The sequence below is a fragment of the Panthera pardus genome, unplaced genomic scaffold, assembly GCF_024362965.1.
Source record: "Panthera pardus isolate Hobbes unplaced genomic scaffold, ASM2436296v1 HiC_scaffold_24, whole genome shotgun sequence".
In the NCBI taxonomy this organism is placed as follows: Eukaryota; Metazoa; Chordata; class Mammalia; order Carnivora; family Felidae; genus Panthera; species Panthera pardus.
Window position 1 is genome coordinate 112,908,737 of NW_026526810.1, and position 15,644 is coordinate 112,924,380.

Below are 15,644 nucleotides of genomic sequence, written 5' to 3' on the forward strand. Positions count from 1 at the left end.
TCCCGACTCTTTTCTGCCGTGTCCATTGCCTCTCTCCTCCCCTGCCAGTAACGAGTCCGGGCCGGGCCAGCTTCGATCAGATGAAGTCACAGGGGAAAGGTCTTCATAAAGCGGACCTGTGGGGACCCGCAGACCTGTTTTTGTCCCTCGAACCCTGAGTTGGGGAGTGCGGGGGACCGACGGTTGCAGGGCCCAGGCTCGCTCAGGAGCTCCTCTGAGACCGTCTCTTTCTCTTGTTCCTTCTGGTGTTTGAAGCCTGTTGCCTACTGCTTTCCCCTTTTCTTCTCCCTTTTAAAAAATTCCCCATTTTTTCACTTAGAAAAAAATTATTTATACGATTGAGATCCACTAATTAAAGCCATTTTCTGGTATTTGGTTACTGGAGCGTTTGATGTCTCTCTGACAAGACCATGAAATGCACAGAGTGTCCACAGGGACAGAATTTGCTGAACACGGCTCTTTGTAAATGAGGGGACACAGTGTCGCAGCAGCTCATGAATATGGAACGCCCATGATGCCACCTCAGTGGACTTGGGAACACAGATGAATCCTGTCATGTGCTAAATGAGACCAATTTCTTTCACTTAACTTCATCTTCAATCAGACCTTCTTCCATTTGCCTGTTTAAAATTCCCCATACGTGATGCAGAAGGTAACAGCATTCAGTAAAACAAAGTTTTGCAGCTGCAGAGAAAAATTATAATGATCTCTGGCTTCAAGTTGCCATCTCCCGAAAACATGGGCATTGTTTCACTTAAGAGCTCTGCTGAGGTCTTTTGACTTTGGGCACAGAATTAGGGGCTGTGTGGACCACTGTCTCTGCGGTGTCCTTAAGCATTATGTCCAGATCCCCCTCGTGTGGATTAGATATTGAGGTTGGCTATGGACGGTGGACGTGAGCCATGAAGAGCCTTTGGGTGCTCTGTGGTGGCCAGTGCGCCGAGTGGGAGAGCAGCTCGGGGAAGAGATTGCACGTAACCAAGCAGGGCCTTTGCCAGAGGGAGCTCAGTTAGTGGATGGCCGAGAGGGACGGATGTCATCAGAAGGCACCCGGCGGAACCTGGCAAGGTAGGCCAACCACTTATATCATTTACTAAGATGTCAAGATGAGAAGGTGCTAGAGTGTAGAAGAGACTTTAATGGAGCTCTCCAGAAACGCCTGTGGATGCGACCAGGAAATCCCATTCAGAAATCTCCAAACAAGGAAATCGGCAAAAACCTCAAGGGACACAGAGAACAGGGGCTCCAGGGTGGGACCCAGGGTCTGGATTAGGGGGCCCCCTTTGTTCTCTTCTTCTTGCAGGACTTAGCTTTATATCCCAGGTTAAGAGTCGGAGTCATGCTCAGGGTGTATGCTGCGTGCTGAGTCCAGTCTTCGAAAATCACTTTCTGTTCTAGTACCAAAACAGGCCAACGACACCGGGGTTTGAACGCGGGCCATCTCGCACACAATGCATCGCAGAGATCTGGAGCCAGCTTTATTGGACGAGGCAGGCTGCCTTCTTACTGTCAGGCCACAGGGGCTGAAAAGGAGCCCTCTGGGACTTCACTGGGTAGTTAGCTTTTTAGTGTGTGCGTGTGATGATATTACCCATAACGAATGTATTTCGGGGCAAATGGCAGCTTCTCACATCTTTGAAACCAGTTGCAATCGATCCTGCTGGTGTTCCCACATGTTTCTATTATTTATTTAAGCACCCCTCGTTTCTGTGGTTTCATCCGGTAGTTGGTTTGTTGGGTAGATCTGTTGGCAGACGGGTGTTCTGGATCGTAATGAGTTGCCCATTTGGCAGTCTGTCTCTTTGAAGTAACTTCTTACGATTGTTGCTATGCACTGACAGACCTTTACTGGGGGCTTCCAGAAGGTGGAGCGATACAGGGGAGCACTCCAGAAGTCCAAACAGAAAGAAACACGGGTTAGTGAAGAGCAGTGTGACCCAGCCTCGGGATGGGAGCCCTGTGGTCCATACTGCCAAAATATGAGTGAGTCTTCCTCTGTAACTTTGTGCCCACTTATCCGTTGTTTCCTGTGCAGACACAGGTCCTTCCCAGGCAGGCCTTGCAGCTGTCAAGTGAGGCAGAACCTTTGCTAGGATGTTATCGAATCCAGGAAGTATCCAAGGATTGTGTCCGTGTTGTGTATAGACAACTATGGACTCGGTAGCACTTATAGCATAATTGGAACGAAACAGATCAACGTGGCTCGTCCCTGTGTGTGACTTTCAGATGGGAGGAGAATCTATTGATTGGGTTCTGTTCGGTTGTCCCTTGGTTTGCTAGTCCTTGGGAATGCAGAAGTGACTGGGAACTGCTCTCTGCCCTCTGCTAGCGGGGGATCTAGGGGGCAGACCCAGGGCAAATTTCCTGTACTCTGCCCACACAGTGGCCGCTACCTGTTGGATTCCAAGGTGAGTCACAAAAGAAAGGATTTTACATTTTCCTGATTCTGCTTGTATTACTATTTTTTTTAAGGTGTGGTCCCTCCCTCTGCCACTTTGCCATGCTTCATCAATCTTGGTTTTCCTGTCATGTGCCCTAGAAGGTCTTGTGTATAGCAGACACCCAGTCCATGTTTCCTGGCTGGCCGATGCAGGTCCTTCCTCACCTGCCACAAGGCACCCTCTCTCCTCCCCCCCACCCCCGCCCCATCACTCTCCCCTGGCCCCTGGGCTGCCAACATTGGCCTTTTTCCAGTTTCTTCAGTGCTGGGAGATGCTTCTCACCTCACAGTGCCTTTGCACCTGCCGTCCCTGCCTGCTTTAATCCTGTCTGTCCTTCGGCTTTGAGCTGCGTCGTCCCTCATTTAGAGACCTTCCCCAACTCCCCACCCCACCTTCCAAAGTTCTAAATGAGATCTCTGAACCAGATTAAATGCATTATGGAGCACCCATTCAATAGAATCCTAAGTGGCCATTTAAAAGAATAAGATTTACAGTACATTTATTGACAAGGGGAGAGAAAGCAAATTGCAGAACCATGCATGTGTAAAGTGATCCTGTTCACAAACATTTTTTAAAGGACATACGTGTTGCGGTAGGTACACATTCTTTTCAGTAAATACAAGAAATTGTTAATAGCACCTCTAGGGAGACAGACTGGGGCTCACATAAGAATAGGAAGTTTTTCATTTTAACCTTTTCTGGAGCATTTGAATTGTTACCACATGTGATATTTTACATTCGAAGAATAAGACAATTCGTTGTTTCGGCCCTGGTACTTTCCGGCGCTCCACGAAGACAAGGACTGTCTTTTATTTGCTGTTGTTACTGGCACCGCGTGGCATTGCACCTTTCAGATGCTCAGTGTTCCTTGGATGAATGAACGAATAAACAAGCAAATGCGGTTTCCCCACGTGCGGCTAACCAGGTGACACGTAGGGAGACCAGCAGGTTGAACAGGCAGGAGAGATGGCTAACAGAAGAGGTGGGGAGCAAGGGCAAAGAGCAAAGAGAACCCGTTCGGTCGAAGGAGTCGGAGCTGGGAAAGAGAAGCACGTGATGGTGGCCTGTGTCCGGGTGGCGGTCCGTGTGAGGTCATAGCCCTCCTGCCTTGCTCCCCTTTTCTGAGACTGTTTGAGGTGCTCAGTCACCTCCATGGGGCCAGTTTAGTAAGACACGGGCCGCAGGGAGGAGTCCCCAGGGCTCCGGTGTCACTGCGCTCTTTCCATTCTGTTCCATTTGGCCTTGCTGAGGCAGTGGTGAGTTGGGGCATATGGCGAGGGAGAGACTTAGCTTATTTGTGGTGATGGGAATCAGGAGAAATACCAGAACAGAGGTCGTTGAATCTTTAGAGTAAAAGCTGTCCAGACTCCGCTCTACGAGTGCCTTTGAAGGCACTGTTCATTTGCAAAGAGAGCACGAGTGGGCGAGGATGAGCTCATGGGTTGCAGTCGGACAGAGCCGGAAACCTGGCGCTGTCCGTTGTTGATGATCTCAGCTCACGCCAGCTGCTGAATCTTGCTGAGCCTCACTGTTCTCGCCTGCAAAATGGGCAAGAGCAAATGAGACGCTGAAGGTAGAGCATATAGTTTCTCTGCAGGCTCAACACTTTATCTGTTAAGTGAATAAGAATAGCTCTAGAATCTTTATTATGCACGGAGCAGAGTTTGGCATTTTGTATGGTTAGTATTTTGTAAAGATGATGCCATTTAATGCTTGTAACAACCGTATGCGGTAGGTGAAATTCCCCCTTCTACAGATGAAACCACTGAGGCACGGAGAGGATAGTCATACAGCTGGTAGGTGGGGAAGCCAGGATTGGAAGCCACCCATCCTGCCTCCGGAGCCTGCGTCTTAACCACGGGATGGACGTCCTGCCCATATACTTAACCCACTCACCGTTTCTGTTCATGTTCTTCTTGCTTTTAGCAGCGCAGAAGAACAGGAGAATAAAGTCAATAGAACCATTACATTTTTTCAAAATAGCGGTAGCTTTTCAGCAGCGCTAGAGCAGACCCCCTGTATTCCTCTTACCGTCTCTGTTAAAAATCACGCGCTATTTCATTTTACTAGAAATTTGTTTTCTATTTGAGCACAGTTGACATACAGTGTTACATTAGTAACATTCCGAGAGTCACGCTTGGGGTCCTGAACCAGACTGGATCACCGGTCCAGACTTGCAGGCCAAGCGGCCATAACCGAGCATTCCCGGTATATACTTTTGTGATGAAGCGGATTTCGCAAGTCCGTTTTCTGAAACCTTCTAGGAGAAGACGAGGTGGGAAGGAGCAAGGCCAAACAAGTTACGTATACATGAAAGCTTGTCTGTGAGAGTAAATCAGGAACTGTAAAACTGTGAAGTTCTTTGAAGTTTGCCCCAAACCGGCTCCACGGCCACCTGTTCCACGGGGGCCGGGAGTTGGACGGCCCGACTCTGCTGCGATGGCTCAAGCTGTCACCGCACCGGAATGGTCCAGCTTGCCTCAGCCTGGCTGTCATCGCTGGCTCTGTCCCACTCAGGCGGTTCACCGGGTTCTGTTGGGCACCGGGCTTCCAATTAGAGAGAAATCCCACTGTGTGGCCGGCCTCACCAGTGCCACTCTGAGAGGCCCCTTTGCCAAGGCCCGGGCTGACCTCTGATCTGTCACAGATGGGCCAGCCCCACACTCCTTTGTGCGCATTTGGAGGAGGGGGGCGGGGACGAGGAGGGAAGCCCGTGAGGAGTCAGAGTGGACATTGGGCAGAAGTGCAGTTCCTCAGAGCCGGGAGGAGCGGGGCGGAGTTGACAGGACCCAAATGCTAACGCTGTGGAGGGAGAGGGGACTCGGGGAAGACCCTGTCCTGAGCCCTAAGCCCAGCGTGGGGCCTTCTCTTGCCACCTTCTGAATATTCATCTCAGGCTGGACTCCACACCGAGGCGAGCCGGGGGCAGCTAACTGGCTCGCTCCAACACTGTCACAGTGCTGATGGCGCGTGGCACAGCCAGCTTCCTCCCTGCCCCGCCGCTCGGCCCGGGCTCAGGGACGGTGCTGTCAGCGGCTCTCACCGTGGACGGCATTAATCACGCAGAGCGAGAGTGAACAAGAAGGCAAAATTCCTATTAGCATAAGAGGTAGAATCTTAGAGGACTCCACGTCTAATTCTTCAGCAGGACGGAGAGACAGAATCTAAGCCCTCCACAGCTGCTTTCTGGACAGAGGACTTGCCGGACGTGGGTCGTTATTTTGGGGGTGGTGTGCGAGTGTTCTTTATTTCCCCTCTCAGCCATTCCTTTTCTTAAGCCCTTTTGATTCTTTTAATCACTGCCTTTAACTCTCGGTCTTATTTTCTGTGTCTCCGTCTCTCCCTTGCCTACCTCCTCCCTCTCTTTCCAGGTACGGCATCTGTAGCTCTGCAGTTGGAGGCCGTAATAAAGACACCAGGCTCGGAGTTGACATTTATATACTGAGGCTTAGCTGGACCAGAGCAGTTGCAAAGTCTGAATAATGAATAGTCTGAAAGTGGCAGAAGGGTCTTCCCAGCTGTTCTTGGAATGACTCTGCATGTCTTTTAAAAATTAAATTGGGGGCGCCTGAGTGGCTCGGTCGGTAAGCGTCCGACTTCGGCTCAGGTCGTGATCTCACAGATCGTGGGTTCGAGCCCCGCGTCGGGCTCTGCTCTGACAGCTCGGAGCCTGGAGCCTGCTTCGGATTCTGTGTCTCCCTCTCTCTCTGCCCCTTCCCAACTCATGCTCTGTCTCTCTCAACAATAAATAAACCTTAAAAAAATTTTTTTTAACGAAATAAAATTGAATTTAGTCCATGGAAGCAAAAACAAAGAGTTTCTTCACTACTCAGTCTTCACTGGGCTTTTCCTCCTGATGTTTGTGGTTGGATTGGGAATTCTAGGATGCTTTCTCTCCACTTGGCCTTTTTTTCTGCCCCCTCTCTTTTTTTACTCTGACCAGTTGAAACAAAGAAAACCCCTCAACCAGTCAGTGATGCTCATTTGGAAAAGGAAATACTTCTTTAGGGCGTTAGGTTGTCCCCGTGACAAGAGGGGCTGTTTTGGGGAAGTCACCACTTGCTTCTCTGCTTCTCTCGGCCTCTCTGCTCGCGTTACTCTGTTGGACTAATGAACGAGATGTCCCCTCCTGTGTCTGGATGTCTGTCTCACATGTACAGTTTGAAGAAGGGAAATCTCCATGACCCGGCAAGAGACGTGTCATCTTTAAAATCGGCATTCTTTATTATATCAGACCTGGCAAGACTGAGCCCAGGGACACCGCTGGGGAACCACTTCATCTCATTAGGTGTGAAATGTCCTTCAGAGTCAGGCTCAGGGCCATGACGTGATGATTGCAGGGATTACGACGAGCTAATGCACGGGTGGACCTTGGTCATGAGGTGGCTCGTTCACCGGCTCCTCCAATGTAAACTTCCCCAAGTACAGTCGGGGACTCTCTTCCCATTTCTTTACATTTCTCATTGGGAGGGCCACTCCAAGGGCTCCTAACCTGGAGCATACAGGTTTCTTTGGATCACCAAAGAAATCTTAGGAAAAAGTACAGAATCCTGAGCCCCGCCCAGGAGGTTCTAATCCAGCAGGTGGCTGGGGTAATGCCTGGGATTCGGAAACGGTTGCAGCCCACCTTTGGTTTCAGGCACACCTCTAGTTCAGTACTGCAGCCCTAGATGGGGACCCTGGAGGCCAGAGACTGTGTCTGAGTATCTGTCCTACCCCCCCCCTCCCCCGCTGGCACGTTGAAGGTGGTAAATACACGGAGAAGCGGGCGAGATCCCTCCCTATTCACGCTGCCGACAGTGCTTTCTCCTCCTCTCGTTGCAGATATTCCTGTTATTCCGGATCTGGAAGAAGTACAGGAAGAAGACTTCGCTTTGCAGGTGGCAGCCCCCCCCAGGTACGTTACATTAGGTGTGGAGTTGGCGGGAGGCGGAGAGCATGTGAATTGAACACATGCCGAATACCGCGTACAGCGGGGCTGCTCCCCCCACCCCCCCAGTGGAGACGGGAAGTTGCTGGTGATGGGTTCCTGCCCGGGTTCCCGTGTTACTAGGCATATTCTTCCCACTTTGGTCCTTCCTCGCTGCCCAGGAGGCTCTGGGGATGGTGGCCCGGCAGCCCGCCTGGAACCCGTCCTGCCTGGGATTCCTCCTCACCTTCTCTCTTTCCTGCAGCATCCAGGTCAACCGGGTGATGACCTACCGTGACCTGGACAATGACCTCATGAAGTACTCAGCCTTTCAGACCTTGGTGAGTGCGGCAGCTTTTGTGCAGAGGGGCGGGCTCCGGGCCTCATCTCCTCCGCGGGTCTCTGGGGCCTCCTGGCGACAGTCCCTTTGCCGGAGGCATTCCCCTCGGGTATTACGGCATCCCTGGGCCCCACCTGTCCCAGTGTGTCCCGGGGCCAGGCTCCCACCTGCTTCCATGGGGCCCCCGGGATCAGGAGGTACCACGGCCCTATAGATCCGGCGCTGTCACGCCCTGCCCTCTTGGTGTTGACCTTCCTGCAAAGAATGTCCAACCTGTAGGATGCTGTGGCATTCCCTCATTCCTCAGTGGCTACGAGGTCCACTCACAGTTTTCCTCTTTTTAAGGCATTTGTGCAGGTCACACAACCTGACCCTCCTCACTTTGCAAGACATAGGTGTCCGGAGCGCCCCCCCCCCCCCCCCGCCCCAGGGAAACACAAGCTGGTTTGTTTGCATCCTTGCATCCACAGGATGGAGAGATTGACCTGAAGCTCCTCACCAAAGTCCTGGCGCCAGAGCACGAAGTCCGAGAGGTCAGTAGCAGCAGAAGCTCCTTCCTGTGGGCTGCGTCATCCCTGCGACCAGCCGGCTCCCCAGCGTGAGCTCTGCCTCCCCGAGGCCGAAGGGTGGGGGAGGTCGGCTGTGACCGCGGGGAAAGGCCTTCTGCCTTCATCTTACCCAGCGCCGCCTCTCCGGGCAGGATGACGTCAGCTGGGACTGGGACCGTCTGTACACCGAGGTGTCCTCAGAGCTCCTCACCGAATGGGACCTGCTGCAGGCGGAGAAGGAGGACCCCGTGGGACAGCCCACGCACACCTGAGCCCTTGGCGGTCGGCAGACTCCTGTCCCCGTACAGAGTAATTTCTGCTTCGGACTTGAAAAAACGCGATAAGCCTACAGCTGAAGAAGCTTGCCGGTAGCTTAGCATTTTTGTATGGAATATTTTGTAATAAAAATGCTTATTTTCAGTAGACCATGTTGGATCATTCAGGTGTAATAAATTGCTTTATGCTGTGGCCATCTCTTCCTTTTCTTTCCAGCAGCCTCTTGGAAAGATTCGTCAAGAGTGAAGGAGGGCAGCTTTTAAACAGTCTGACGGGTTTGCTCCCCGCTGTTGAAGAGCATGAGGGAAAGCTAGACTCAGGGGGAGAGGAATGGCGCCCCTTCTAGAAAGTGTTCGGTTCACAGAGGCCACAGCATTTCCCGGGAGCACCTGTCTACTTGGAAGCACCTGGAAGCAGGGGTATGGGAGGCTGCAAGCCGCTACCTGCCGGGGTCCGGGGGGGGCCTGGCAGGACGCCTTTCTTACTGCGGATGTTCAGTTACGTTAGTGAAATTTTACTGTCTCCTTCATGCTGTCGGCAGCTTAGCTGAGGAGACAGCAAAAAGTGGGCGCGCTAAGGCGACCCATTCCTCACAGCGGGACTTGGGAGCTATTCTCACAGCACCCCCTTTCTCCTTTCTTCTTGCAGCCCATGCCCAGGGCTCCCCAGGCATGCCCTTCCTTTCCGCCACGGGCTCCCAGAGCCTCGATGCTAGCTCTCATTAGAAGCGGCCGGCTTGCCCGCTCCGAGCATCCCACAGAATGCTCTCTCTCGGGGAGCCTGGGACCCCCTCTGACCTTTCAGATACTAGCCGCTCGTCTCCACTGCCCCCCGAAGCATCATCGCTGCCTGTTTGCAAACCATGCCGACGTCTGGAGCAGAGCCCAGCCCTCTTTCTAAACAGAGACATCTTTTGTTTTTGTTTTTCTCTCTTTCTCCCCCAAGACCTCTCATCTGAGGACAGGGACGTCTCCCTGCCCGCCTCCCCTAGATGCCACCTTGGATCAGGCCCATGCAGGCTGGCAGCCGCTGACTAAGCCCCGCTCCTCGGCCACGGCCACGGGGAGCTCGAGTGCTGCTCTCATCCAGCCTGGAAAGCCCTTCATTAAAATTCAGTAAAACAAAGAGGCTCAACACTTCAAAAACCCACTGGGGGGTTATTTTTGTATGACTACTAGTGCCCTTCCCCAGTGAGCCACGAGGGCTCCAGAGCCAGCAAAGAGACTGTGTGGCTGTTAATTATAAACTCAGGGATTTAGTGGCTTTGGGGCCCCTTTTCCTCCTCTTCCAGAGTCACACGTTTAGCCCGGCCAGCCCCTCTTTGGAATAATTCCCATGGTCACTGAGAACTTTGTGTCCAAGCTTGTTTTTCTTGAGCACCATTCTGAAACCCAAAGGAGAAAGGTCTTTCTAGTACCTTAATTACTAGCAAATTCAGCCGCCTCGGGACTCTGATAACCTTGGAGGTCTGTGGCCAGCCTGAGCAAGTGGCTAGGGGTCGACATCCTTCCTCCCTTTATTTTACGATTGCAGTGGCAGCAAGGTCTAACGCGTCATGAGCCCTCACCACGTGCCAGGCACGGGGTTCAGCACGTACGAATCATCTAGCTTAATCCTGACAACCACCCAGTGAAGCACAGAATGTTTGTTATCCCATTTTACAGATAAGGAAACCGAGGCTCAGAGAGGTAAAGAGATTGATTGCCCAAGATAATCCAGCTACTTAGTGGCGGTGCTGGAACTATGAACCAAGTTCTCTGACACCTCTGTACTTTTAACACTTGTGTTAAAAGGAATCTTCTGCCGCCTCCAGCTTGGGAACGTCCTCGAATTTCCAGCAGGCCGAATTCGCAGCGTGCTGACCAAGCCCCGCCCCCCACGCCAGGCATCCCTTCTTTCGGTGGAGTGAGCACAGGGCAGAGGGCTTCTGTCCGGCCTGGGGGGGGCGAAGCCTCTCAACACGGCTGAGCTGCAGAGTCCCGGCCCCAGGAAGGTACAGATGACCTGGGTGGGGAACAGCTCTAAGTCATATGAGCTGAGCCCGGCTGAGAGTCACGGTCAGGCCACACGTGGCCAAGTCTCCTGTCACCTGTCGGCTTCGTCCTTTACACAGCATTTCAGGGGTCCTGGGGAACGACCTAGTTCTTACCCGACTTCTGAGATATCTTCCTTATGTTCCAACCAGCAGTGTCGCCCAGCCCAGCCTCCCTAGAAGAGGGCTCGACAGGTGTGACAGAATGGACAAGCGTCTACAGGTACCCACGGTGTGGTTTTCTGCAGGCGCGTCGGGGAGGCGCGGAACGCGTCCTAGGGACGCTGCCTCCTTCATGGGGCACCTCGGCGGGCTCCCGTCACCCCCCGAGCTGCTGAGAAGCGCCAGCTGGTCTCTGACAAAATCTCCCGTGGCATCTTTGGCATTGGGTGGTAGCTGCAGAGATGCTATTCGTGGGCCGGGCCCTGGTGGGGGAGTTTGTTCCTTCGTGAGATCTGGATTGCTGTTTAGCCAGGCTCTGTCGTAGGTGCTCCAGCCAGAGAACTAGGTAAGCCACACTCCCTTCCCTCTGCTGGGGGGTGGGGATGGACAAATAAGTCAAACACATGGCATGTCAGATGGTGATAGATGCAGAAAATTAAAGCTGGAATCAGGAGTTACGATTTTTTTTTAAATTTTTTAATGTTTACTTTTGAGAGAGAGAGAGAGGGAGACAGAGTGCGAGCAGAGGAGGGAGAGAGAGAGGGAGACACAGAATCTGAAGCAGGCTCCAGGCTCTGAGCTCTCAGCACAGAGCCTGATGTGGGTCTCGAGCTCACGAGCCGTGAGATCATGACCGGCGCTGAAGTCGGGTCGGATGCTCAACCGACTGAGCCACCCAGGTGCCCCAGGAGTTATACATTTTAAATGGAGTAGTTAGGGGAAGCCTCACTGAGAAGGTGACATTTGAGCAAAGACCTGAAGAAGGTGAAGGGATGACAAGACTGGTAAGTGGATGACAAGACTGCACAGCGTTCTGAGCAGAGAGGACAGTACGTGCAGACCAGATGCTGGCAGGTCAGCGTGCATGGGGTGGGGGGGGGGGGTAAGGGGAGAGCAGATGTTCTGTCTGGCTGCACCGGGAGCCTGGGCATATCGCAGAGAGGGCATCAGGGGGCGTGGGGTCCACTCCCTCCAGTGACACGAGCATTTCCAGGTCTCCTCGGCCTCGCCGGGCAGCCTTTGGGAAACTCAAGCTGCTGTGTGGCCTGTTGGTGCCTCTGCCTGGAAAAAGCAGGACAGTTCTTGCTACATTGAGAGAGGGAAACCATGAGCTCTGCTGCCATGGACCGAGGCCGAGGAGGCCTGGGAATGCTCGTGTCACTGGAGGGAGTGGACCCCACGGCACGGACCCCTGCGTGGAACACGCCCTGGAAACTTGCAGCGCCGATGAAAAGTCCAAGCAAGAAATCCACGTGGGCAGGCCTGTCTCTGAACCTGAGGTCATCTCTGTCCCTGATTGTTGGCTCGCATTTGCTGAACCCCAACGCACTCTAGACAGGCTTTAGGAACCATGTGCTGCAGACAGAAACTGATGCTGGTGCCTGCTCAGTGTTGCCTGACCGAAATGTGTGGCTTCCGTAAATCAGGGCCTTTCTTGCTTAGTGGTGAGGGCGGCTCCTCGCAGCGTTGACCCTGCAGACCTGAATGAAAGGTAGTGTTTGCTACAGTGAGCTGAGGAAGGTGAGCATCCTGGCTCGGCTTGTCCAAGCAGTGCTGTGCTTCTCTCCTAGGGCCAAAGAGCCATTGGGGGTGTGAATAGCTGGGGAGGGGCGGGGGGCGGGGTGGGGGAAGGGATAGGGCACAGGAGCAAAGGACACAGCTTCCGGAATCAGCCTGGGTTCCAGTCCCAGCTCTTCCACTGGTGGCTGTGGGTCCTTGAGTGAGGTGCTTTCCTATTCTGATCCTGTTTTCTCATCTGTAAAATGGGCGTGATGCTAGCACTATCCTCCTAGGATTGTGATTGCCCAGTTAAAGCTGACTACTCTTCGAGTTTAGAACTGGACGGGCTCAAAGAGTGAACATAGGTAGGGGCGCTTGGGAGCATAGTTGACCATCTGACTCTTGATCTCGGTTCAGGTCATGATCTCACGGTTCATGAACATAGGTTAAGTCGCATTGGATGTTTTATTGCAACGACAGTGCATTTTGCTAGGGGATATCACCTTCATTTCCTCTCCTGCTACCAGAATGGTTTGCCACCAGGGTCTTTTGTTTTTGTAGCAACTTTATTAAGGTACAATATGCACGCCTTAAAAGTCACCCACTGAAAGCACACAACCCATTGATTTTAGTAAATTTACAAAGCGGTGCTGCCATCACCATCGTCCTGACGTTCATCACCCTACAACGTTCCCTCCTGTCTGTTTACGGTACATCCCTGCTCCCGCTCCCAGCCCTAAGGCAACCACTCGTCTGCTTTCTGACCCTGTCAATTTGTCGTTTCTGGAAATTGCATTTAAATGGATATGATGGCGCTGCTTTCACTTCACAGGTTTTCACGGTCCATCCACGTCATAGCACGTGTCACTGGTTTGTTCTTTTGATTGTTGAACGGTGTCCCATTGGACGGGTTCACACCACACTGTGCTTATCCATTCAGCAGTTGATGGGCTTTTGTCCTGTTTCCAGTTTGGGGCTATGATCAATGATGCCCCTGTGGACATCCAAGTACATGTCTTTGTGTGGACCCCTGGTTTCATTTCTCTTAGGTAGATTCCTAGGAGCAAAATTACGGGGTCTATGCTGTGTTTAACTTTTTTTTTTTTTTCTGTTTCTTTACATACTTTATGTAAAATTTCAAAAAATGTGAAAGGGCAAACAAAATAGTTTCAGAATTATTTACGTTTAACTTTTTAAGAAACTGCCAAACTGGATTTCAGGGCATCAGTTTTGTTTTGTTTGTTTGTTTTTCAGTGCTTTAGGGTATCAGGATTAATAAAGTACTCAATTTTTTTCTTGTAATTTTTCCTTAAGTTTTAAAAAAAAATTTTTTTTAGTGTTTTTTTATTTTTGAGTGAGAGAGACAGAGTGTGAGCAAGGGAGGGGCAGAGAGAGAGGGAGACACAGAATTCAAAGCAGGCTCCAGGCTCTGAACTGTCAGCACAGAGCCTGACATGGGACTCAAATTCACAAACCATGGGTTCATGACCTGAGCCAAAGTGGGACACTTAGCCGGCTGAGCCACCCAGGGGCCCCTTAAGTTTTTCAAAGGTGGTAGTTCAGTTTATAGGAGGTGCAATCTGCTCCTTCCTTCCATCTTTCCTTCCTTCCTTCCTTCCTTCCTTCCTTCCTTCCTTCCTTCCTTCCTTCCTTCCTTCCTTCCTTCCTGTCATTGAACTTATCTCGGTTTTGAGAGTGAAGAGCTCATCTGTCTGTTTCCCCCACCAGCCTGTAAGCTTCTTCAGGATAAGAAGGGGTGTTGTTTGAGTTTCTATAGAGCCCCTCGCACATTCCAAGAGTTCCACGTCAAATAAGACGTGGTCCCGACCCGAGGGGCTCACAAACTAGTAGAGAAATAGATAGGTTGCATCTGTGTTTTCAAAGCACTGCCTCTGAAAACCACAGAGGCTCTCCAGAAGAGTGGAAGAACCCCAAGCCATCCATTGCAAAGCGCAGATGAAAATGGGGACAGAGGGAGCTTCGTATGTCCACCGAGAAGTACAGAGGTGGGGTTGGTTTGCTTAGAGCAGGGTCCGCAAACCGCAGCCCACGGGCCAAATCCAGCTGCCACTGTTCCTATAAAAGTTTTCCTGGAGCACAGCCATGCTCTTTCGTTTACATATTGTCCATGGCTGCCTCTGTGCCACGATCGCAGAACTTAGTTGCGACAGAGACCATGTGGCCCACAGAGCCTGAAATATTTACTGTCTGGCTCTTTACAGAAAAAGCCTGCCAACCCCTCCTTAGAGGACAGAATGAACACGACAAATAACAACACCCACATGCTCCCAAAGTTCAGCTGCATGGTGCTATGCAGAAAACCAATTGTAGTAACAGTGATTTGAGTTAGACGTAAGGGAAGACCGGTCGGGTGGCGAGATTCTGGCTCCTGAAAGAGAGAGACGAACCTCCCTTCAGAAAAGGGGAAGACGGCACTCATCAGTTCCAGCACAGCTGAGACATAAGCTATCTGGAGACAAAAAGCTGGAAAGAGGGACTCTGGGCTTCTTCTCGGTCCTCTGATGCTCTTTGAGATGCGGGCAAGGAGGGGCTTCTCCAGGAGTCGAATACCTTTGGCAGTGGGCTCAGAGTACTGAAGAGAAAGCCTGGTGGAGGGGACTTAGGAGCAAGCGAGGGCAGAAAAGTCGGACTTTTCTTCTGGCGAGGTAGAAATCAGAAAGCAGGGGTGGTGGAACCAGACGGAGGAAGTGGCCGTCCCTCTTGCGGCTGTGACGCAGTGAATTAATTCCCGGCATATGTTCCCGGCATCTGTCGTGGTGGCCTGGACCGGAGGGGTCAGCGAGAGAGGGGACCATGCCAGGGCTGAGCATTAGCCCAGAATTCCCAGGCTGCTGGGGCTCTTGGCTCCCGCTGAACGGTGGCTGGCCAGCACGCCCAGAAACATCTGCTACAGCTGCAGCAGGCAGCACTGCCCTGGGGAGGAGGGGGTCCCCTCCGCAAGAAAGCACCTGGCTGCGAAGGGGCTGAGAAAAGACCAGTGGGAGTCCTGCAAAACCGTCTCTTCCAGATCTCGGCTGCGGTAGATTCCACCTGCCACCCGGCTGGAGGTCCGATGTAAGGGAGCACATCTGGTGAAGCAGGGCCAGGGGGAGCCACAGCCCTGGGTGGACACAACGCAGAGATCTTGGGACGCCCTCCTAAGTACCAGTCGCGGAATCCCCCTGGATGCTGTTGGGGCTGCTGCCTGCAAAGTGTCCCTCGGGAGCCCGTGATCACCCGAGAGGAAGCAGGGCAGAGGACACGGGGGCTAAGAATGCAGACGATGCCGCGTTCGCATTTCTGCTCTCCCATGCTGTACCTGCACATTCCTACACCTCTCTGTGCGATGGTTTCCTCGTCTGTAGAGTGAGGTAGAAAGTGACTACAGCCTCATCGGCTCTGGGCTGAGCAAACGACCTGCTACACGTCAGGTGTC

At 52.3% G+C, this 15,644-nt stretch overlaps 1 protein-coding gene across 4 annotated transcripts in view; it reads left to right on the top strand.

The window, feature by feature from the left end:
* Positions 1–8,706, top strand: part of IFT43 (intraflagellar transport 43) — an 81,096-nt gene extending 72,390 nt beyond the window's left edge. For 2 of the 4 annotated variants that reach the window (XM_053889633.1, XM_053889635.1), the window contains 4 exons: positions 7,266–7,338; positions 7,616–7,691; positions 8,161–8,288; positions 8,391–8,706. In XM_053889633.1, the coding sequence (XP_053745608.1) occupies positions 7,266–7,338; positions 7,616–7,691; positions 8,161–8,288; positions 8,391–8,610 (497 nt within the window). In that variant the 3' untranslated portion in view covers positions 8,611–8,706. The remainder of the gene's footprint in view (positions 1–7,265; positions 7,339–7,615; positions 7,692–8,160; positions 8,289–8,390) is intronic. The other 2 variants (XM_053889636.1, XM_053889634.1) reach the window with 1 other exon arrangement.
* Positions 8,707–15,644: the final 6,938 nt, after the last annotated feature.